This window comes from Panthera tigris, chromosome B2 (assembly GCF_018350195.1).
Source record: "Panthera tigris isolate Pti1 chromosome B2, P.tigris_Pti1_mat1.1, whole genome shotgun sequence".
Classification (NCBI taxonomy): domain Eukaryota; kingdom Metazoa; phylum Chordata; class Mammalia; order Carnivora; family Felidae; genus Panthera; species Panthera tigris.
The window spans coordinates 53,226,168-53,252,501 of NC_056664.1; the positions used below are offsets into that span (position 1 = coordinate 53,226,168).

Genomic DNA, 26,334 nt, shown 5'->3' on the forward strand with positions numbered 1-26,334 from the left:
TAGTCCAATAAAATAGAGTTGCCTTTGGGGCCTCTGGTGCAGATCTGTGTGAGCCAACTTCTTAAGACTTCCCAGATTGAACTTGGTTTTAATGATAAGGCAAACATGAGTGTATGTCCAATTGATACACACCCCTCAATGGTATTCAGAGGCAATTTAATACATTTGCCTTTCTGAATGTCTATTATATCATGTACTTTAATATCATGCACAGGTTCATTAAAAGAAAGTACAGTCACCATTGTTTCAATTTAGTACCAAGGTACTAAATCACATCATATTAAAAATATAATAATATATTTAATATATTAATTATATTAATAATTAATAATTAATTAATGTAACATAGTAATATAATAGCAAATAATAATAAATACAACAAAATCACAAAATCAAAATAAATTATGGAAGCACAGAGCCTCTTACCAAAGATTAGTTAAATAAGAAAGAAGGTAGCCCCATCATCACACAATTTCTTTTCTCATTACAGATTGAATAATTTCATTCTCCTTCACCATCAAGTAACCCCACTGCCTTGAAATCTAGGTTAATTTAGAGTCAACAGTTCTCATCTAAGGAAGATGTCTGCCAGATGCATGGCTGACAGGCAATGGGACACAGTAAGTACAGATTTCAGCGGTAAATCAATGAGAACAAGAGACTCTTATTACTCTTTAGTATAACTTGTGCGCCAACCAGACAAGTCAGAATCTTTTGCACCATTAAGCAGCCTCACTGATCATAGAATATATTATTTTTAACAATAAGAAAAATACAAAAAGTAAAAATCATTTTTGGCTTAATAAATAGTTAAGAAAGTACAATTTTAAAGTCTTACAAAATTATACAAATAACTCATCTGGTTTTGCCATTTTTCATTGTAAAAGCACTGATTATGTAATGTAATGAATTTTCTTGGTTATTCCTGCTTGAATACTATACATGGAGAAAGGGTAATGTGTTTTGCCTTTACACACCCAGACAATAGTATGTGTATAATTCCTTTACCTCATTCTTTACTCCTTGTTTCATTTTTAATTTGGCAGAGCTTTTGTAAGATATTGCAGTTATGTATCATTTTAACATACACACCATTGCTTTTTTTTCCTTAACCATCTTAACATGTCCCTAATGTTCCTCCTATACATGGATATTAATGTTCATAAAACATGACCTTTATCACCAAAGTTAGAGTCGTTACTTAACTCAAGATCACACTTCAAGAAAGTGATGTTGACAAAGTTAGGAATCAAACCCAGACCTGAGTTTGACTCCAGAGACTGGGCTGGAGCACCATATAATCATACAGCCTCAGGTCTATAGAAAAAAAATCAGCAGACAGTGCTTTACTTTAACAGACATTGTATGGAGTTTTTAAAAATGTTTTTATTAAGGTACAATCTACATTCAATAAATTCAACTGCACATCAACCGGCACATATTTACATGCTTATATAACTAGTACCCAGATAAGACAAAGAACACATCTAACACCATAGAAAGTTACCTCATGTTCCTTCACAGACAATAACCACCACGACCAGAGGCCACCACTGTTAGGATTTCTATCATTGATTAATTTTGTCCATTCTTGAACTTAATATAAATAAACCATAGAATATACTCTTTTACTTGGCTTTGCTTGACCAACAAACATCTGTGGGATTATCCATGTTGTTGCACCTAACGGTGACTTGTTCTTTTTTTGTATGCCACTGTATGAATTATAGTGTATTATGATGTATCGATCCACTTTTATGTGGGCAATCATTTGAGTTGTTTACAGTTTTTGACTATTTTTAATAAAGCTGTTATGGACATTCTTGCAGATGCTTTTTGGTAAATATATGAACTTATTTCTCGTCGTCATGTATCTGGGAGTAGAACTGTTGTTTCATAGGGGATCTATATGCTTTACTCTAGCAGACGATGCCACAAGCTTTTCCCAAGTTGTTGTACCAATTTTTTATCTCTACCAGCATGTCTGCTGCTACTTTAAAAGGATGGAGGTGTTATGAAAATGAAATACATAATTAGGGGACAGAGATTATACATGATATTTCAAAGAGAGAAAAGAGGGGGGGAATGGGCTATCCGTACAAGCTTTAAACACTCCTAATGAAAATTATTCTGAATATTTTGCCTTTCATTCCTTTCCTAGTCATAATTAACTCATACAACTGCATCTAGATCTAATCATAAACACTAACAGCAAGATCTGTATGCCATAATTTGTCTATTTTCTAAATCATGCCATAATCATTCTACTTTTCCAATGAATAATCAAATATCACTTCTCACATAAACTATAAGCTTACTGTGTTTCTTTATTTGTAGCAAACATAGCTCTTGCCTCTCTAATTAAATGGAAAATTCTTATTTTGGGATATACCCTAAGTCCCTCACAATGTAAGTTCCCTTCAACTCAGATTAGATTCAAATCCTTTCAATCTACAGATAGAATACAAAGTGATTCCCCTGATGTTTGTTGAGATTTTATGGAATATTATACTCAATCCTTTCCTATCCATGCAACTTTATCCCACCTCCCATCCCCCATTTCTTCCTGCCCAACTTCAGTGGTCAGAAATTCATACTGTATGTATACCAATAGTAAAGAGGAAGAATGTAAGTCAGTCAGTTTTATAAGAGAGCAGAGAAGTTAATCACATACATGTTATAAAATCGTGAAAGCTAAAATACTGGCCACCTCCAAAAATATCTCAGTTGTCCTGGCCATGATTGTTGATATGTGTATCCTTACCCTTTGTGACTTCTAATGAAATACAGGTAGAATTATAGAAGTAGGATAAGGCAATGCACTAGGCCACTATTACAAAGCACTGTAAGGCTTGAATTAGATCCAACAATCTCTAAGCAAAGAGCAGTTATACAAAGTATGAGCAGCTTTTGATGGGAGGAAAAGAAATTCAGAAGTCCTAAACATCATTCCAAGTTAAACTGCATTATGGTAGAAAGCACTAGCAGGAGAAGAGCCTCTAAGTTTTATCACATGTAAGATACCAAAGTTCCACTCAAGCAGGCACTCGCCCTCTCTTTCTGTCTGTCTCTCTTTCTCACTGACTCACTCAAAGAAGATAAGGCTGAAGATGCATAGTTAATTATCTTCTGACATCTGGCCTTTGGCCCCATTTGAGCAAGTCAACATAATATACTCTCTTAAAAAATAAATTTCCTGCATCATCCAAAAGACAAGATGGCAGGAAACAGAACAGTAAGAATACACAAGTAGTTTTTGAGAGACTATTCTTTACCTGAACCTGTGCATAGTCAAGCTCAACATACCTAAATTAAAACATGGGTCCTAAAGCCAAGTAATTCAAGCCACAGGCTGCTGGATGCTCTTAAAGACACCTAAGGAACCTGATTTACTCAAAAACAGAAGAGTGATGTCAGCAAGATGGAGGAATAGGAAGTCCCAGCCCACATTCCCCCAATGACACACTGATTTAACAATAATATACAGACAAAAATACCTTTACAAAAACTCCGTATTTGGGTTGCGAAGTTGAAATATCCCGAGTGAACACAAAGCTAAGAACAGCCTCATTGAAACAAGTAATATGAGTAATTAACTGTACCCACAACATTCCCTCCCCCAAGCCTGTACAAGTAAGTGCCAGGAGAGAAAGCCCAGCTTATATTGTCCTTGGGTGGAAAAAAGAAGAGTGAAGCATGCTTCCAGGGGGCTTCCCAAGAGACAGGTTTTAGTCTCACCTCATTTAGAGCACTGACGGAACCAGAATCATTTAGATGCCTGGAAACTGCTGAAAACAAAGAAGCGTCAGTTGCAGGTTGGAGGAGGGAGCTTTTTGTGGCTAGCATGGCTCAGCATGATCAAGAGAAACATACAACTGGAATCTTCTCCCTCCGGAGAAAGAGAAAATAGTGGAGCATGTATCCAGCACTCTAGCTTTTCCAAGGGCTACCTGAGGAAATGATACTGCTCTTGCCTAAGCATGATGACAGGGAACCAAAATACTTTGGATGCCTAATGCCCACTGGGAACAAGGTGGGGAAGCTTACGGTTACAGAACTAGAGAACTTAAAGAGGTACAAACAAATACTAAAGGGAGTGAGAGATTATGAGCTCCTGGGGAAAAAAAAATAACAAGCCTCTCTAATTAAGAAATTGCTCACTCAATCCCAAAGAAACGGCATCCCTCCATAAAAAGGCTTCAGAGATTCCCTCAAATCTCTAGACAAACTAACTGATGAGGGACTTCCCCTGTACAAAGACAACTGGTAAAGATTGACAGGGATGACTATTTTTTTAAATGTGTGGATCCCAAAACAAAGCTGTAAGGTACACAAAGAAACAGGGAAACATGATCCTATCAAAGGAATAGAATGACTCTCCACAAGCAACCCTAAAGAAACGGAGGTGTATTATCTGACAAAGAATTCAAAACAATCATCATAAAGATGCCCTATGAGCTCAACAAAATGATGGCATAAACAAAATGGCAATACCAACATAGATATAAAATATAAAGGAGAACCAAAATGAAATCTTAGAGCTGAAGAATGCAGTAATTGAACAGGGGGAAAAAAAAAAAAAAAGAAAGAAAAAAAAGAACTGGAGAGACTCCAAATCAGACTTGACCAAGCAGACAAAAAGAATCAGAAAACTTAAGGATAGGTCATTTGAAACTATTGGGGCAGAGGAACAAAAATTTAAAAGATTGAGAAAGACTGAAGAAAGCCTAAATGACTTCTGGGACACCATTAAATATACCAAATACATGTTATGGGAGTTTCAGGAGAGAAGGAGATGGGATTTAGTTAAAGTAATAACCAAAAACTTCTCAAATATAGGAAATGAAATGTACATCCAAATTTAAGAACTCAAAGAAATCCACATCAAGACATAATCAAATTGTCAAAAGAGAGAGAGAGAATTTAGAAAGCAGCATGAGAAGCAACTTGTTATATACAAGGGTAGCCCCCCCACCCCATGACTATTGGCAGATTTGTCAGTAGAAAACTTTCCGGCCACAAAGGAATGGGATGATATACTCAAAGTGTTTGCTTAAAGAAAAATACTGCCAAATGAAAATACTATATCTGGCAAAAATGTTCTTCAAAAACACGAGAAAAATAAACAACTTCCCAGATTGAAAAAAGCCTGAGGGAGTTCATCACCACCAGATCGACATTATAAGAAATATTAAGAAAGTCCTTTAAGTTGAAATTTAAAAACATTAAACAACACAAAAGCATTGCAAAATATAAAACTCACTGGTTAAAGTAAATATATAGACAAATTCAGAATACCATAATACTGTAACAGTGGTATGTAAGCCTCTTTTAACTCTGAAATAGAAGTTTAAGAAAAGTATAAACAATAACCATAACTGTAAAAATATGCTAATACAGTGTACACACACACACACACACACAAATATAAGATGTTGTAATTTATAACACCACTGACAAAGTGTGAGGGGGGCAGGGAGAAGCAAAAATATAGAGTATATGTGAATGAAATTAAGTTAATAAGTTATCAGCTTAAAATAGATTGCTATAACTACATGATATTTTACATAAGCCCCATGGTAACCACAAAGGAAATACCTATACAAGATACATTTAAAAAATAAGAAAAACATCAAAATATGTCACTACCAAAAAAAAAAAAGTCAACGAAAGACAAAGACAGAAAGAAAGAAAAGAAGGTACCAAAAAACATATGACTGAAAACAATTAACAAAATGGTGATATTAAATCCTTCCCTCTTGCTATTTCAGATGTAAATGGATTAAATTCCCAAATAAATTGCTGAATGGAAAAAAACAAGATCCAACTATGTACTGTCTATAAGACATATACTTTAGGACTGTGGAGACACACAAGCTAAAAGTATAGGGATGGAAAAAGATACTCTGTGCAAATAGTAATCAAAATACAGCAAAGGTGGCAATACTTAGACAAAACAGACTTTAAGTCAAAAATTCAAATGACACAAAGAAGGACATGATATAATGATAAAGGAGTCAATTCACCAACAAGACATAACAATTACAAATATATAGGCACCCAGTATCATGCCACCCAAGTATCTAAAGCAAACGCTGCCAGAACTGAAGAGAAAAATAATAGACACAGAAAACACAGTCATAGTAAGGATTTCAATAGGCCACTTCCAATAATAAACACAACATCCAGACAGAAGATCGAAAAGGGAACACAGGACTTGAACAATACTATAGACCAAAAGGAGCTAACAGACATATACAGAACATTCCACCACATATCAGCAGAATACACATTCTTCTCAACTGCAAATGAAACATTCTCCAAAACAGATCACATGTTAGGTCAAAAAATGTCTTAACAAATTTAAGAAGACCGAAATCATACCAAGTACATCCTCCAATCACAACAGAATAAAAACTAGAAATTAATGATAGGAGGAAAAATGGAAAATTCACAAATACGTGGAAATTAAACAACATGCTCTTGAGTCAAAAAACAAATCAAAAAAGAAATTGGAAAATATCTTGAGACAAACAATAACTAAAATACAACATACCAAAACTTTTGAGATGTGGCAAAATCAGTACTAAGAAGGAAATTTATGGTGATAAAAATATACATTAGAAAGGAATAAAGATCTCAAATAAACAACTTAACTTTATTCATCAAAAAACTAGAAGAACTAAGCCCAAAATAGGAGGAAGGAAATAATCTATTTTAATAATCTTTAAGATAATTAAGATTAGAGCAGAAAAAGACTTGTAACTAGTCAGGATATTGAATCAGTAATCAAAAATCTCCCAACAAAGAAAAGCCCAGGACCAGGTGTCTTCACTGGTGAATTCTAACAAACACTTAAGGAATTAATGCCAATCCCTCTCAAACTTTTAAAAAAACTGAAGAGGAGGAAATACTTCTAAACTTTTTTTTTTAATGAGGCCAGCATTGCCCTGATACAAAAGCCAGATAAAGACACTACAAGAAAACTAAAGGTCCATATTCCTCATGAATACAGATGCAAAAATCCTACACAAAATACTAATAAAATGAATTCAACAGCATCCTTGAAATGCAAAAATGATTTAACCTAAGAAATTGATGTGATACACCTCATTAATAAAGCATAAAAGTTACGTGATCATCTCAATATATGCAGAAAAAACATCTGACAAAATTCACCCTTCTTTCGTGACAAAAACGCTCATCAAATTAAGAAGGAATTTACCAGGGCGCCTGGGTGACTCAGTCAGTTATGCATCTGACTCTTAGTTTCTGGTCAGGTCATGATCTCACAGTTTGGTGAGATGGAGCCCTGCATCAGGTTCTGTGCTGACAGAGCAGAGTCTGCTTGGGATTCTCTCTCTCCCTCTCTCTCTGTCCCTCCCGTGCTCATGCTGTCTCTCTCTCTCTCAAAAATAAAATACAAAATAAAAAAGAAGGAATTTACCTCAACATAATAAAAGTCATATATGAAAAGCCCACCGTTAACATCATAATCAATGGTGAAAAACTAAAAGTTCTTCCTTTAAGATCAGGAACAAGACAAGGATGCCCACTCTTGCCACTTCTATTCAACTTAATATTCAAAGTACTAGCAGAGGAGCAAAAGTAATCAAATACTAATGAATAAACTTAACTAAGGAGGTGAAAGACTTGAATGCTGAAAATGACAAAACACTGCTACAAGAAATTGAAGAAATCACCAACAATAGAAACATCTCACGTTCACAGATTGGAAAACTTAATATTGTAAAAATTTCCCTATCACCCAAAGTGATGCATCTCTATCAAAATCCCAAAAGCCAGACACAGAAGAACAAACACGGGATAATTCCACCTTTATGAAATACCTAAAGGAGTCAAACTCCTTACAACAGAAAGTATAATGGTGGGCTGCCAGAGTGGGAGGAAGAAGGAAATGGGGAGTGGCTGTTCAATGGGCACAAAGTTTCAGTCACGAAATATGAAAAAGTTCTAGACATCTACAGTATGACACTGTGCTTGTAGTTAACAATACTGTAGTATACACTTAAAATGTTTAAGAGATTAGATCTTATTGGTTTTTTACAACAATAAAAAAAGAATAGGAAAAAAAGAAAAAAATTAGACTCTCAGACAGATAAAGAAAGAAATCATTGCCCATTATAAAAAGATCATCCTGAAATAAGGAATGTATTGTAGAATGCACCTTCAGGGAAATGGTAGTCTATGAAGATGAAATAATCCATGTGAGAACAAAGAGGTGAATAATATTTTGCTCAATGTGGATCAAATCACAGCAAGAGTATAAAGGTGAACAATATTAGGAAATGGTAATCCTATATGATAAGCACCTCAAGGTAAAATTTAACCATTTGTCAAAAAAAAGGAAACTGTCAAATGATTCAAATACAAATTACATGATTAGAGCAATGCATTAATCATACTTTAATACAGTTATTAAAAAGTCAAGTTCAAAAAAGCTCATATACTGCTCTAAGCACAATTTCAAAAAACCACATTTTCAAAGATGGCTATTGTACAGCATGTTTGTGAACTGAATAGACACAGACATTACTTACATTCTTTCTTTGAGTGTGCATGAAGAGTTTTTTGGCAAGATTTCCAATTTAATTTTTTTTTTTACAGACTGGACATTTCTGCTAAAAGAATTTTTTACCCCTTTTAAGCACAGCTACTCTTTCATGTGTAATTAGAATTTTTTAAATAGAATACATTTACCAAAATACCTATCTACAAAAAATCTCTGAAGTAGTACAAAGACATATTTAATCAAATTTTATTTTAGGATACAAAATAGTAAATTATCACCATGAAAAATCTATTTTAATAATAATATATAGCTAGCTTCAAAACCACATAATTCTAATATGACAAAGCATTTAAACATTTATGTATGTCAAATTATTTCTCAATACAACTGGGAAACAAATCTACACCCCTCTGTTCTGTTCAAGATGACAAAAGTCAACACAGTCTAACTGTTAGAGACATTAAAAAAAAAAAAAACTGTGATGACCTTTTCTACTTGATATAGTACCTTTTTATTTTTTTTATTTTTTTTTTTTTTAACGTTTATTTATTTTTGAGACAGAGAGAGACAGAGCATGAACGGGGGAGGGGCAGAGAGAGAGGGAGACACAGAATCGGAAGCAGGCTCCAGGCTCTGAGCCATCAGCCCAGAGCCCGACGCGGGGCTCAAACCCATGGACCATGAGATCGTGACCTGAACTGAAGTCAGGCTTAACTGACTGAGCCACCCAGGCACCCCGATATAGTACCTTTTTAAAAGTTTGATTAAATAAAATGCTTAATTTCTATACCTTCTTAAATAATATAAAAAAATGATTAAATGTTTTTTCTGTACTATACACCCAAAGCAAATTTGAAGAAAAAAGAGAAATGAAACTTTTTCTAAGCCACAATCATTTAGAAATATTTCTATGAAATGTGAACCAACCTATTTTTGAAGATTTTGTAGGTAAACTGGGGGAAAAAAAAGCCTTTGCATGTTACACAAATATTATTTTTAGGTATATTGTATATTAAATGACTATAATATTAAAAATAAAAGATACAAATTACTTTCCCCCTAAGTAATATGAACATAAGCATGTGTATATCCTAATAGCATTAATGTTTACTAAAAATACAAACTTTTCCATTTCCATGGAGTTATCATAAACACAAAGTTAGATTTCATGGAATGATATAAAAATAACTGACTGATAAGTACTATATTTTCAAATGTTCTCTCACTAACCATAGAAATTTAAGTCTCTCTCAAGTGCAATTTTTAACATTTTTCCAGAGCTTTAATAATATTAGTAATTTGGCCTTCGTTTTTGGAAGAAATGGGAGATTCTCATTCAGAATTCTGTACAAGAATATTCACTGTTATTTACAGAAAAACTTAGAAATGAACTAAACACCATCAACTGATGACTGGATAAAGAAGATACATCTTCTTTATCCATACACACAGACATATACACATACATACATACAATGGAACCTTCCTCAGCCATCAGAAAAGAATGAAATCTTGCCATTTGCAACAACACGGATGGAGCTAGAGTGTATATGCTAAGTGAAATAAGTCAGAGAAAGACAAATACCATACGATTCCACTCATATGTGGAATTTAACGAAACAGATGAATACAGGAGAAACAGAGAGGCAAACCAAGAAATAGACTCTTAACTATAGAGAATAAACTGATGGTTACTGGAGGGAGGTGGGTGGGGAGATGAGCTAAATGGGTGATGGGTATTAAGGAGGGCACTTGTTGTGATAAGCACTAGGTATTGTACGTAAGTGATGAATCACTAAATTTTACACCTGGAACTAATATTACACTGTACGTTAGCTAACTAGAATTTAAATAAAAACTTAAAAAAAAAAACTAAACATGCAAAAATAGAAAAATTATTCAATAAATTATCTTAGGAGACTGAGATTGTCTGCTTTCACATTAATAGAGGATGAAAATTATACACACAGTAATAGAATATAAAATAATAAGAAAATAGAGTATGAAATAATATATACAATATTATTCTCATTTAGGCACATAAATAAATTCTCAGACACGCTGAAATAAAAGAGAAAGACTGCAATGAAAAAGACAAAAACTCATTAACAGGAGTAATAATGATCATGTGTGATTTATACATATTCTTGATCTTTTTTTTTTTTTTTTTTAGGTTCATTTATTTACTTTGAGAGAGAGAGCTGGGGACAAGCAGAGAGAGAAAGGGAGAGAATCCCAAGCAGGCTCTGCAGTGTCAGCACAGAGCCAGATGCAGGTTCCATCTCATGAACCATGAGATCATGACCTGAGCTAAAATCAAGAGTCGGACACTTAACCAACTGAGCCACCCAGGCACCCCACATGGATTCATATTTTTTTTAGTTTATTTATTTTGAGAGAGAGACAGAGAGAGAGAGAGAGAGAGAGAGAGAGAGAGAGAGAGAGAGAGAGAGAGAGAGAGAGAGAGAGAACGTGAACTGGGGGAGGGGCAGAGAGAGAAGGAGAGAGCAGGAATCCCAGGCAGGCTCCACACTGTCAGTGCAGAGCCTCATGTGGGGCTTGCACCCACAAATCGTGCGATCATGACCTGAGCCAAAGTTGGATGTTTAACAACTGAGCCACCCAGGCACCCCACATGGATTCATATTTTTTTTAGTTTATTTATTTTGAGAGAGAGAGAGAAAGAGAGAGAGAGAGAGAGAGAGAACGTGAACTGGGGGAGGGGCAGAGAGAGAAGGAGAGAGCAGGAATCCCAGGCAGGCTCCACACTGTCAGTGCAGAGCCTCATGTGGGGCTTGCACCCACAAATCGTGCGATCATGACCTGAGCCAAAGTTGGAGGTTTAACAACTGAGCTACCCAGGCACCCCTCTTCATATTGTTTATGTGTCTTTATTTCTACCATCTCTACAACACACATATTGTGATCAAAAAGAAAACGCAACAAATATAACAAAGTATGACATTTTCCAACTGTAGATTTTTTTCAAGTAATTTTATCCAGAATAAATGAAACACAAAACTAAGTGTTCATTTCAGTTCTAACATCATAGATAATTTGACATTAAATATAACTACACTGGTATAATAAGCACAGGTTATACCAAAATGTTAGAAAATGCAATTATTAATTGTTTCCAAATTCTATTAAGGCTTACCTTCACAAAGTTTCTGCTTCATCACTTCCCTTATTTTGGATATTGCAATATAGTCTTCCACATAAAACACGTAAGTAGATGAAGGCTTATTGGCGATAGCTCTAAGTTCTGCATCCTCTGTTTCTGAGCCAACACCAATAGCAAATAAAGTGATTTTACTGTCTCTTGCTGCTTCTGCTGCGTCCTTAACTTCATCTTGAGATTTACCATCCGTAAGTACCACTGCTATCTTAGTCAGAAACCGTGAGGACTTGGCAAAAAGGTAATCAAGAGCAAACTGGATGGCCTTTCCGGTCCTTGTGTTTCCACCCAGGTAGTGTATGGATTCCATTGCGGCCATCAAGTTCTCTCCTGACTTGTGGCTTCCAAGGGGAATTTCCAATACAGGATAGTCACTATACTGGACCACTCCAACCTGAATAAACTTTGGTCCTATGTCAAAATTTTTTGTGATATTGACAAGCCATTTTTTCACTATTTCAAAGTTTTCTGGACCAACACTGTAAGAGCCATCTAAGATGAAAACTAAATCTGTTGGAGCCGTACGACAACCTAAGTGAAAAAGAAAACCATCAGAGTACATTTGCTGCATAAAAAGAAAAGCATAGGCAGTTTTTACTGCGTGATTTTTAAGTAACCAACTGGGGGAGGGAGATCCTTTCACAACATACATGTATATCAAATCACCATGAGGTATACTTCAAATATCTTACCATTTCCTATGTCCATTATCCCTAAATAAAGCTTAATTTTTTTTTTAAAGTAACCAGTTCACTGGAGCTATGTGAGATTAAATAAGATATACCGCCTAGCTCATGAAAATTCTTTCTGAGGGCTATTATTTTTGTTGACATTTTTAATTCTTTTATCTTAATTTAAGGATTAATGACTGAGCTTTAAAAGTAGGGAATAAAAAAGACATGCTGTATATGACATGATATCTAGATATCTCTTTGTAGGGGCAGGTATTACCATAAAGCACCATTTTATTCTATTTCCCCACCCAATAAATGAAAACACAAAAATATGCAAATAAATTATTTTCAGCTATACACTAGTAGCATTAAGTTATCAATGAAATATGGTTCGTTTACTGATAACCTAAAGTATTTACAATAATAAACCAACAAATAAGGGAAAGAAATTTAAAAAGAAACTTTCTGCCAAATTCAGGATTCAACTAGTCAATAAAGATCCATATTCTTTAATATAGTTAATAAAAGCTTAATGAACTGAGATCACCAATGCAGGTCCAATATCTCATTGTCAGCCAATAATATATTTGTGCTAAGTGAATCTATGTTCAAAAGTATAAAGCTATTTATTTCTCCAGAGCGATAAGGATTCTCGTTTCAAGATGCCAGGAAATACATGTGATCAGCACACCTTACATTTCTATTAAGGAAAATAAAAAACTACCGTTGGTATAAGTTACACTTAGACAAGTTCTAAGCAATTGTGGGGGAAAAAATCTTACTGGTCTTTTCCACACTGCACAACATGCCTCCAACCCTATTTCATTCTGTCAGTCTATATATATATTAAATACCTACTCCGTGCTTGATATCCTGCTAGGTACCAGCTTCAAAGATACATAAGATATCTCGAATAGATATCAAAGTCTAGTAAGACAGACAACTGACTGCTTAGGGAAAGTGCAAAGTATCCTGAGAACATTTAGGAGGGGGTAGCAACCTAACTGTGGAAAACCAGGGTAGATTTTGTGGGAAAGCCGACTGGGAGTCTGAGGTCTGAAAGGAGAGCTGTAGCCAGGTGAAGAGGAGGACCTCCTAGTAAGAGGGGACAGCAAGTGCCAAGGTCCAGAGATAAGAGTCAAACACTGCCCAAAAGACAAACTGGTTCATTTGAGTAATTCCAATAGTTTGAAATGGAAACAGAGCATGCTGAACAGCCATACTTGCTTTCTCTTTCTCTCACTTCTGCAAAGCAACAAAAACACTACTGTTTATGGCCCACATGATAAAGGTCACATATCCTTGGAGATGTAAGTTGGAAAAGAATGAGATGAGTCAAGGTAATATGACAACAAATTTTGTTGCAAGTCTTGTGTTTTTACTCAAATTAATGGTCTCCCTTAAGTAGTGATCAGATGCCCAATTTAAAGTTATAATGGTTTATTTTCCATAGACACTGCAAATGAGATATCACAATTGCCAAGGACAGTCGTGAAGGAAAAAGCAATGTTTACTGACAATTAGTATTTGCATTTTCATATCTCCTTAGGAGTAAAGTCAATCAATCAATCAATCAATCAATCTCTCTCTGCTTTCCTTTCCATTCTTTTCCTCATCTTTGTCTACTTCCATATCTAGGATGATGACAGGGCTCACAGGAAGATGCCTCAATTTTAAAATTAACTCACCCAACACAGTAACCAGCAAAAAGAAACACTATTGTCAGGTGAACATGCAGTCAAGAAATTACTTCCCCCCTCCCAAAAACTTTTTTCAATGCCAAAACATAGATTTATCTCAAAAGTGTAACCATGATTATGATGCCACTCTTAAGGTGGTGGGGAAGTCCAAAAAAGCCTGAGGGACTCTATTCCAACATCCTCTGCCATGGTGACCACAGCCAGGGTTCAGGTTAGGGACAGCAGAAATGGAATTCTGCCCCAGAGGCGAATTTTCTAACTCAAGGGAATGCAATTCTTCTGGGGTTTTTTGGAAGCTGGACTGGGATTACAGACATCTGCTTTCATTCGAGACACAAAAGGACAGGCAAGTTATGTTTACAGAGTTCTTTAGAGTTGTCCTTCCTCAATGCTATGAGACTCATTGTCTAGACCTGCTAGTGTTTGTGTGCCACTTGATTCAGTGTTTATAAACTCTAACCAGGTTGTTCTTGGCCCTTCATACCCCTTTCCAGAGCCACAGAGCATATATTTCACAACTGCAAGGTGAGCCAAGAACATGGGTACGAAAGCAAGTATTGCCGTTTATAAAAGCTAGGCAAAATACCACTCCAAGAGACTTCTTCCTTAGAGAGATGAATTACCAGTGTCACCAGGGGGAAAAAAAATGGACTAAAGAGCAAAGGCATAGTTCTAATACTAGTTATGGCACTAATCAGCTGTGTGACATTAGGTAAGCCCCTTAAATTTTGCTGAATCTCTTTTCCCACCCAAAAAACCAAAGCATATCTACCTTCTATAGTGCTTGGGTTGATTAACCTATAAAAGTGTTATATAAACATTAAATTTATTATTGTTTTAATAAATTTTTAGCAAGTTGTCAAACCATATGATTTAAGTGTTAGAGAAACCATAATTAATTTACAGTAGGGTGTTTATGACTTTTCAAATATGATTATAAGCAAAGTTGTTTTTTTTTAAAAAAGCATGATATCTATAAATAATGGCCTGGGTAGCAGAACAGCGATTAATATAACCCTCCTTCTCTAATGCAAGCTCTCCTACAGGCAATCAGAATAATAATCACCATTTACTCAGATGTCACTGTGCTAAGCCATTAAAATGTATTATCCTGTTTACATGGATTATCTCGTTATCTCTATAAGGTAACTTCATAGGATGGTCCTGATAATCATCCTATGAGGTAGATACTTCATCTTCACATCACTAACCTCATAAATGGCTGAGCATGAACTCAATATGAGACCATTTATTCCAAAGCCTGATGGGTAAAATAAACAATTACCACACAATTTTCTCAAAATTACCTCTGATAGAAGTTTCTCCTCTCAGTTAATACATAACACAGCAATTCATTTTATTTTAGGGCATTACAACATTAAAGACAATAAGATAAGGTCCTTAAAAGAATTGCTTGAGCTCCACTAATTTGATTTCTACAATCGATTTGTTGATCACAAAAATGCTGATAGTTCTTACTTGATCTTATTTCCCCATCTTCAGCTAATACAGAATTCTGAAGAAGCAGGACCAAAACTATCCAAAGAAACATATTATGGTGAGCCATGTTTCTTCTTTCGTTCTAATATTTTGGTTTAGGATTCCTAAAAAGAGAGAGAGAGAAAAAAAAGGAAAGTTAACTATATTAGAAAAATAAAGACAAATAGCTAGTCATTATTGTAAGTCTAGATTTTTTCATTGTAATATCCAGCTGGAGTACAGTTTTTAGTAGCCTTAGAATAATTTACATGTCCAAAATAGCCATATTTTTTAATGTTTATTTATTTTTTAGAGAGAGAACGTGAGCAGGGAAGGGGCAGAGAGAGAGAGAGGGAGACACAGAATCCGAAGCAGGCTCCAGGTTCCAAGCTCTCAACACAGAATCTGACGTGGGGCTTGAACTCGTGAACTGCTAGATCATGACCTGAGCTGAAGTTTGACGCTTAACTCACTGAGCCACCCAGGCACCCCGGAAATAACCATATTCTAAATATGTTATGCAAGAGGACAATGAATAGGAGCTGAGGAAAACTGTAAGTCTTTTAATTCATAACTATCTTGAAAAGGCATAAACTTTTCTAAAACTTTGGGCTTTGCTCAAAATATTTACTAGAATTCCTCCTTCCAGCATAGCCTGTAGAGCCTTATCACATTCTTTGTATTATCTCACTGGGAGCAAACATTTTTCTTTTAAAAATGGATTTGCATTTAAGAAACACTTAAAGGGCATCTGGAAAAATATTTACATAATAAAGCAAGCGGATTTTAATTTTTTTGAGCATTAAGAGCTATTTTATTTGATTCATAAACAGTTATATGACCTTAATACGTCTTCTAAGTTAGTCCAAGGACTTCACTTCTGGTTAGAATGTGGAAAGTTGCAAGACACTATCATTCCCACCAACTCCAGATAAACTACACAACTATAGTCTTTTATACCCACCGGTAAAGACAGGATTTAAAGAAACTTAAATGAGTAAAATTTCAAAAGTTAGCAATCCTTTATACGATAGAAGAGATTCTGGGCTGATTTCGTACCTAGCAGAAAGAGAATCCTCTTCAGGAGGGTCCCAGACACAGAAATAGTATGCCCCTAGTCAGCAATACTTGCCCATGAGTCTTAACAGAGTACATGGAACAGACAAGTACTACAGAGAAAGTTGAGAACAACACAGAACAATAAGAGAGATCTACCTTCCTCTCCCTGTTCAGGTATCCAGGGAATTCCTCAAATGCAAATCTTTGGCATGCTGAAGACTGGGGGAGAAGCAACAGAACTCAACAGAAATCCCTTGGAGGCATGCCGGTTCTTAACTACAGTGGAGAAAGAAAAGAACTCAAAAAGCAGAAAGCTGGGGCACCTGGGTGGCTCAGTCAGTTAAGTATCTGACTAAGGCTCAGGTCATGATCTCACAGTTCATGGGTTCCAGCCCCACATGGAGTTCTGTGCTGACAGTGCGGGGTCTGCTTGGGATTCTCTTGCTCTCCTGCGCGCTCTCTCTCTCTCTCTCTCTCTCTGTCTCAAAATAAATAAGCTTAAAAAAAAAAAAGCAGAAAGTCAAAGAAAGGACAAGAGAGAAAAACAGAACTTGTAAATACAAAAGGCTGGAAATCATACTGACAAGCTGAAAGAAATTTCCCAAGGGTCTCCCAAGATGTGAGAAGAAGCAAGAAAAATCTGATTTTTGATCAGGATTAAAATATTCAGTATAAGCACATCCAGAGATGATGTAAAATGGCTATCATAAATATGTTAAAGGATCTAATGAGTAAGACAAACAACAATGGGCAAAAATATGGGAAATTTCAGAAGAGAGATGGAATCATTAAAAAAAGATACAAACTGAAATGCTTGCCATGAAAAATATGTCAAAAAATAATTCAGGGGCACCTGGGTGGCTCAGTCAGTTAAGCGGCCAACTTCGGCTCAGGTCATGATCTTGCAGTCCATGAATTCAAGCCCTGCGTCGGGCTCTGTGTTGACAGCTCAGAGACTGGAACCTGCTTCAGATTCTGTGTCTCCCTCTCTCTCTCTGCCCCTCCCCTGTTCACTCTCATTCTCTCTCTCAAAAAAAAATAAACATTAAAATTTTTTTTAGTTCAAATAAAAATGTAACATTTTAATGCTCACATTTCAGTAATCATTGAATTAGACAAAAAAATTAATGATTGTACAGGTTTCAAAAATATCAACCAACTTCACCTCACTGACATTTACAGAACACCTAACAGCAGCATAATATACATTCTTCTCACTTCTATTCAAAATGTGAATACACTTCTATTCAAAACCATACAGGAAGTCCTAGCCACTGTCATATTCAAAATGAAAATAAAAGATATAAAGCCTATAAAGAAATAAAACTGTATTTATAGATATGATTTTTCCATAGACAACTTTTTGAAATCTACCAAGACATTAGTTGAATATGTCAATTTGACAAGGCCACAAGAAACAAGGGTAGTAGGGTTTTTTTAAGTTTATATACTAGCAATAAAATTGGAGGGAAGGGGGAAATGTAATACTCTATTTAATAGTATCAGAAGCATCCTAAACCTAATGAAAAATGTGAAAGACCTCTACCCTAAAAAAATATAATACATTGTTGAGAGCAATTAAAAAAAACAAATAAAGAATCTATATTCATCAATTAAAAGACTCAGTCTTGGTTACATGTCCATCCTTCTTAAACTGACCTATAAATTCAACACAATCCCAATTAAAATTCCAGCATATTTTTAAAAGAAAGTGATGAACTTATTCTAAAATTATATAAAATTCAAATGATTTTGAATTAGAAAAAGCATCTTAAATGAAGAACAATTTTCAACAAAGAACCATCTTGATTAAGAAGAACAAAATTAAGAGAATTTATACTACTTGATTCTGACTTACTATACAGCTCCAATAATCAAGAAAGTGTGCTCTTGGTGTAAGGATAACCATACAGAATGGAACCCAGTAGAGTTCAAAAACAGACCCACACGTCTCAGTTGGTTAAGTGTCTGACTTCAGCTCAGGTCATCTCACAGTTCATGGGTTCAAGCCCCATGTCAGGCTTTGTGCTGACAGCTCAGAGCCTGGATCCTGCTTCTGATTCTGTGTATCCTTCTCTCTCTCTCTGCCCCTCTCCCGCTCATACTCTGTCTCTCTCAAAAATAAATAAACATTTAAAAAAATTACTTAAAAAAAAACAGATCCACACTTACGTGGTCAATTGATTTTCAATAAAAGTGTCAAGGTAAGTGAATACGAGTCTCTTCACTAAATGGTGCTGGATCAACTGGACAAACACAATAAAATGAACCATCTCATCCTGCATACAAAAATTAGATAAAGCATAGACCTAAATGTAAAAGCTAAAACTATAAAGCTTCTAAAAGAAAACTTAAGAGAATATTTTCATGACCTCAGGATTAGGCAAATTTTCTTAGGACACAAAAACCACTAGCAACTTTAAACATGGATACATTCGATTTCGCCAAAATAAACACTTCTGTTCCTCAAAAAACACCCTTAAGACAATATTCACAATACTCAAGAAAAGTGACACATATCCAGAATACATATATTTTTTAAACTTCTACAGTATTACTCAGCCATAAAAAAATAAAATAAAATCTTGCCATCTGTGATGACTTGGATGGACCTACAGGGTATTACGCTCGGTGAAATCAGTCAGTCAGAACAAGACAAATACCGTATTATTTCCTTCATATGTGGAATATAAGAAACAAAACAAATAAACAAAGAAAACAGAAATAGACTGAGAGACATAGGAAGCAAACTGCTGACAGCCATACAGGGGTGGGGTTGAAGGGCTGGGGTAACAGGAGAAGAGGATTAAGAGGTACAAACTTCCAGTTACAAAATGAGTAAGTCATGAGGATATAACAATACAGGAAATATAGTCAGTAGTACAGTAATAACCATGTCTGGTGACAGATGGTAGCTACACTTATTGCGAGGATCATTTTGTAATGTATAATAATATTGAATCACTGTGATACACCTAAAACTAACAAGATATTTGTGTCAATCATAGTTCAACAAATAAAAATAAAAATATTTTTTAAAAATAAAATAATTTACTGGCAAAAAAAAACCCCTAAAAATCAACAATAAAAGGGAAAATAATCTGGGGTGCCTGGGTGGCTCAGTCAGTTAAGCATCTGACTTCAGTTCAGGTCATGATCTCACAGTTCTGAGTTCAAGCCCCACATCGATCATCTGTCTCCCTCACTCCCTCACTTTCTGCCCCTCCCCTGCATATTCTCTGTCTCTCTCTCTTTCTCTCAAAAATAAACATTTTTAAAAAAAGGAAAACAATCCATTTTTTTTAATAATGGTAAAATTCTTGAACAGATACATTACATAGACAGATACAGAAATGGCCAATAAACCTATTAAATAGAACTCATCTTTAGTCATCAGGGAAATAAGTGTTAAAACCACAATAAAGTAACATTTCACACCCACTAAAATAGCTAAAATTTAAAATTGACAGTATCAAATATTTTCTTGAGACTACGTGGAAAAATTGGAACTCATACATTGTTGGTGAGAGTGGAAAATGAAACAACCACTTTAGAGAACTGTTAGGTTCAGTCTCTTAGAAAAGTTAAACTATGACCAACAATTCCTCTTCTAGGTATAAAACCTAAAGAAATGAAAACATGTGCCTACAAAAAGACTTTAAGGATGTTTGTAGTAGTTTTATTCATAACTGTCCCAAACTAAAAGTAACTCAAGTGCTATCAACATGAGAACAAACAAACAAGTTGTGTGGTATATTCACATAAGGAAATAACACACAGCAATAACAATAAAGTCAACTATTGTTATAACCAACACATGAACAAATTTTAGATTTGTTCTGTGTAATGAAAAAAGTCAAACACAAAAGAATACATAAAGCATGATTCCAGTTATGCGAAGTCCTAAATCACAAAACCTACCCATGGTTCTAGAAATCAGGAAACATTTGACTTAGATGAAAGAATTCAACTGGAGGGGCACCTGGTTGGCTCAGTAGGGTAAGTGTATGACTCTTGATTTTGGCTCAGGTCATGATCTCACGGTTCATGAGATCAAGACCCACACTGGTATCTGAGTGGTCTTGGAATTCTCTTTGTTCCTTCTCTCTTGAACTCTTTCTCTCTCACTCTCTCAAAAATAAATTCATAAAAACACTTAAAAAAAAGAATTCAATTGGAAAGTGGCATAAGTAAACTGACTGGGTCATAGAAACATCTACACTTGCAGTGACGTTATTCTGGTGTATAAATTTGTCTAAGCCCATTAAACTTATGGCTTGATTATAAATTATACCTCAGTGAGAAACAATCCAACATCATCGCTGTCATTTTTCAAATTAGGCTGGCCCCTCTGGACAAAGAGCTATAATGGTCGAAAAATGTCAATGAGAAGCATTTTTGGTGAGTCATCACCAGGATGTACTATTTTATGGTAATAAGTTATGCTAATAAATATTGACTGGCTTCCACCCCAAAAGCATCAAAGTTAAGTTATTCTGCTCCTCTACCAAAATCATCCTTACTATTTTTATGTAGTATCTAATTCCTTCAGAATTCCTGGGCCAAAGTTAATTGTCTAATTTTATTCAATTCTAGATAGACAGCTATTAAAGTAGATGACATAAAAAGGGCATTAAATACATGTTACAGTCATATTATTTAGCCTTTGAAACATAACAAACATAACTGGAATGTTTCATAAATATGTTTTATAACTATTTCATTGTACATATGCTTAAGTGCAATGCATATAAACTGAGACATATCCCCTGTTAGCATTTACGTCAATCACCTGGGGAGTTTGTTAAACATATGGATGCCCTAGCCCTACCTACTAGCTTCAGACTATAGAGCAAGGGAACAAACATTAAAAATAAAAAGTTTCCCATATCCATATGCCACTGTATACCAAAGTTCTAGAAATTCTGATGTAAGGTAATACAAAAAATGATAAATAAGGAAAAAAATTTTAAACTCCTGCAGTTCCTATTCCCCTGGTAGAGAAATAAGCTAGCAACCCCAAATTGGAAAGCATTACTCAGAGAATCTCTTCAAGCAAAAATGTCTCAAAATTTGCTACTCAAAGAGTAGTCATATGCCACCCTTACACATGGAAAATCCTGGAAACAATGTCTTGGAATGTCTTGGAATGTCTTGGAAACATTTAACCTTTTAATGCTATAGGAATAATTCTTGATCCAGCAGAATGTAGGAATTAAACTGAGTTCACCTGTTAATGTGGATATGCATTAGGCTAAATGCACACCGTGTAATCCAGGGTATAGATTTAACACTGCCACTAACTTTACCTTAATATCTTTCCCATAATGTTCAAAAAAAAAAAAAAAGGAAATTGATGATCCATAATCTTCCTTTCAACTACAGAAATAATGATCCATATTCTCTGACCTCACATTCTTATGATAATGAAAATGTGTAGTTTACAATGGTTGAGGCTACAGCACTTCATTTAATCTTGGGAAGTGTTGAAGAAAATAAGGTTTGCTTAGGTACCATGGCTTGCCTGTCACATGAGCTCTAATCAACAACAGACCCAACACTTAAACTCAGGTTCTCTCACCTAGAATTCTTGACTATTTTCATTCAACAATAAACAGTTAATAAGTGCCTATTATGTGACAGATAGGTCTGGGAATTCAGCAGCAACCAAACTAGATAAGGGATCTGTTTTCATGCAGTTCCTGTTCCAGAGGCTAAAGAAGTAACTTAGTGAGATAATTTCACATAATGGTAAATGCTACGAAGAAATACAAATAGTAACATGTAACTTGGGGCCAGGAGAGGAAGGGCTCTTGTAGATTTAGAAGTCCAAACAGGCTTCTAGAAAGATGCCATTTGAGCTGACAGCTGAGTAATGTTAAGGAGCCATCCTTGCCCGGAACTGAGGATAAACCTTCCCTTTTGCAGATGGAGAAGTTTGGTTTGTTCTATGAACAGAACAAAGGTCAGTGAAGCATGAGTGTAAGAGCAAGAGAAAAAATGGCAGGACTCAAATGACGTACAAAGGCCTACATGCAGTATGTTAAATTTAGGACTGTCTTCCCTAAATGCCAAGTGAATCCAATGGAGGGTTTTAAGGATAGGTGCATCATGATCAAGTTTTTGTCACATTTAGTATATCATCCCACTTTCCAAATCAAAGAGCTTTAAAGCTTATTTATTGAGAGAGCACGTGCAGGTGTGTGCACACAAGTGGGAAGAGGGGCAGAGAGAGAATCTCAAACAGGATCCACACTGTCAGCACAGAGTCCAACACAGGGTTTGAACTCGCGAACCTTGAGAGCATGACCTGAGACAAAAATCAAGAGTTGGATGCTTAACCGACTGAGCCACCCAGGCACCCCAAGAGCTCTATAAATTTTAACACTTGATTCTCAGAGAAAGCAAGACAAAGATCAACTGATCAATTATTATCCTTTTTTACTTTTCACTTCTCTTCCATTTCTTTACCCTCTGTGTTGTATCACATTTCACTGTCACAGTCCCTAACATTTTATTAAAATCAAAGTAACTACTTGTGAGTAAATTTGTGAGAACAGTGGATACAAATGAAAGCAAATTCTGTGTCTCTTGTCTCCTTGCAGTTAATGTTTCCTGCAGTGGGTCAGTGGTAAAGGCATGGGAATCAGCAGGATGAGCCATCAGGAATGTACTACAAGCTTTCAAAATAAGGGACTGTCAGGAAAGATGCCATCTCAAAATCTGGTTGCTGTGCTCGGCTGTAAAACCTTCACATAAAACTGAAGACTAAAAATAGTCCCCTCCTGGGACACTAACACTCAGGCTTATTTATAGGCTCTGCCTTTAAACTACGTTGTAAAACAGGAAAAGGTGGAGAAACAAATGGCAGTCCTCACACTTTCATGCACACATACACACGCACATCTATTGTGTTCTAGATTTCTGACATTATTATAGAAAGAAGCATTAAGTGGGACAGATAGACTTCAAAAGGGCAAAATGCTGGCAAACCAGAAAACAAATTAAGAAATAATTCACCTATATACATATGGATGTATGTAGAGTTTGGTCTAGAGTCTGAGTTATCATTAAAACAACAGAACTACGGTTATAACATTTGCCATTTCACAGATCCAAGCAAGCCCCCCCAAAATAAATAACTAATCAATGCTACCTTGATTGTGTGTAACAATTTGCGGATATCTAAAAAATGACATTGGTTATATTTCTCTAAACAACAATCTAGTGTGGTAGGGCAGATGGGTAATTATAAACCCCCATTTCACAGATAGACTAACAAATTCAAAGATATTATGTTATACCTTGCAGAGTTCACCTTCCTGCTGCAGAGTGGGTGACTACTTTCTCAATTCATTTGTACATTACACAGCATCCATTAAACCCACACAAGACAAAGTGAAGTGCAGTAACTCGGTTGTCTGTAGTTTGGTGGAGTGGTTTAAAACTCCATCTGGCCATAGGAGCTTCTGAATACTCAAGCAACAAAATACACACATCTGTGCAGGCATTCAAATTGAGGCCAGTAAAAGACAGCCAAGGAACATGGAGCACAGTATATTTTATTTGCCTATGCCAGCAAATCCACTGAAATCAGGCCATAGGATTCTGTCGGTAATTTAAGCTATGCTTAAAATGTAGCCCTTTTTTCTATCCCTAAATTCCTCTTATATTAACATATATTAGCCTAATTTTAATTCTTTTAATTCACCTCTAGTTTTTAAAACAAATTATTATAAAGGTAAAGACATCAATTTCCAAAGAGATAGCTAAGAAAATTTTTCAACACCTAACTCAGGTCAAATTATTCTCCAGCAACTTAATCTTCCAATTCATCAATGTTACACCAAAAAGAATGCTGGATAACAAGTCATGAGGTGTGAGTTCTAGTCATGCATGTCCCCTGTCTGCCTACTTAGAAAATAAAACATAACCATATGCAAAGTTAAATAGCAATATGGGATAAGAAATACAAAATATATGGTATAAACAAAAGAGGAGCCAGGGTAAAGGAAATAGGTGGAAATGAACATTTTTATGTTCATCCCAATTATGGTTTCTAAATACCATTTTCCATTAAAAGGAACCAGGGCTCTTTGGGAAAACAGCAGATTCCAGAACTATAACGACAGAAATCTTGTCATTACAAGGAAGTCTCAAAAACTACTGGGATTAGATCAAAAGGACCAGAGAACTAAATTGAGGGGCTCCTACTGGGTAACAATGAAAGCATCTGATCGTTAAAAATAATAATACAATGGATTGAAGCCTAACAATTTGATAAACCTATGAGTTCACAATGATAAATACAAAAAACACCATGGGTCACCTTTGGAGGTTGCTAGTATACAAGTAAAGAAAGACAAGAATTTTCTTTTCCTACATCTGTGATACTTCAGGGTAATAAAACAGTTGATGAAGCAACAGTTAATAAATGCCAGGAGAATAACAGAATTAGAAAATCACATTTTGCAAGGCACCTGGATGGCTCTGTCAGTTGAGCGACCGACTCTTAATTTTGGCTCAAGTTGTGATCCCAGGGGCATGGGATCAACCCCCACGTGAGGTTCTGCACTGAGCATGGAGCCTGCTTGAGATTCTCTTTCCCTTTCCCTCTCCCTCTCTGTCTCCCCCCCCCCACCCCTCTCCCTAACTTGTGCATTCTCGTTCTCTCTCAAAATAAAAAATAAAAAAAAAGAAAATCACATTTTGCAACCTCTCATGAAATAATGGATCTAGGCAAGGATCACTAATGCTGCTAAAGGTCAGACGGGAAATTAGGACACATGTATTAGACCTGTCTAACAAGAGAAAACCTGGGTAAAAAGTAAAATTTAGAGTCATTGACAAAGAAACAAAATATCGCCAAGAAAAAGGTACCAAAAAATAGGCAAAGGATAGATACAAAGCATCATTATCATCTAATTTAATAATATACTTAAAGTTCTCAGTGATCTTTAAGAATATTTTGCACAAGGATGTGAAATGCATGGTTTCCACAGTAAGATGTTTCTGTAATAGCTTAGCGAAGCAGGAGAAAGTTGTATTCTCAAAAATTATTAGAACTATTTTTATCCATTAATGACGTGTATCTATCTGCTAAAAATCAAGGAGCGCAAGCATTATGTGGCTTAGAAAATATTAGACTGGGTTTCGCAAGATTGTATTAGGCCTGATTCTGCTATATCATATGAATTTAAGCAAGAGAGAAAGGAAGAAATCAGCTGGGACTGCTCCCTGGGACTTGGTTTTCTTTTCCATGAAAAGAAAAAGGTTGACCAGTCAGTCTGTGATAATCAGCAAAATCAATTTACATGAAGTCTTGATGTTTTGTTTTGTTTTTAACAAAAGTATAATTACACCATTGTGTAACCTGCTTTAAAAAAAAAAAAATCATAGGGGCACCTGGTTGGCTTAGTTGGTCAAGCATCTGACTCTTGGTTTCAGCTCAGGTCATGATCTCACAGTTTCTGGGTTCAAGTCCCACGTGAGGCTCCATGCTGACAGCACTGGAACCTGTTTGGGATTCTCTCTCTCCCCTCTCCCATCACTCTCTCTGTCTCTCTCTCAAAATAAGTAAACTTAAGGGGCGCCTGGGTGGCTCAGTCGGTTGAGCGTCCGCCTTCAGCCCAGGTCATGATCTCGCGGTCCGTGAGTTCAAGCCCTGCATTGGGCTCTGTGCTGACAGCTCAGAGCCTGGAGCCTGTTTCA

At 35.7% G+C, this 26,334-nt stretch overlaps 1 protein-coding gene across 7 annotated transcripts in view; it reads right to left on the reverse strand.

The window, feature by feature from the left end:
- The window catches only part of COL21A1 (collagen type XXI alpha 1 chain), a 172,036-nt gene that overhangs the window by 108,595 nt on the left and 37,107 nt on the right, over positions 1–26,334 (reverse strand). For 6 of the 7 annotated variants that reach the window (XM_015543553.2, XM_042986589.1, XM_042986588.1 and 3 more), the window contains exons 2-3: positions 15,565–15,689; positions 11,691–12,242 (exon numbers count right to left, since the gene is read on the reverse strand). In XM_015543553.2, coding sequence (XP_015399039.1) covers positions 11,691–12,242; positions 15,565–15,652 — 640 coding nt within the window. In that variant the 5' untranslated portion in view covers positions 15,653–15,689. Of the gene's footprint in view, positions 1–11,690; positions 12,243–15,564; positions 15,690–18,795; positions 18,828–26,334 lie in introns of those variants that run through there. The other variant, XM_015543552.2, reaches the window with a different exon arrangement.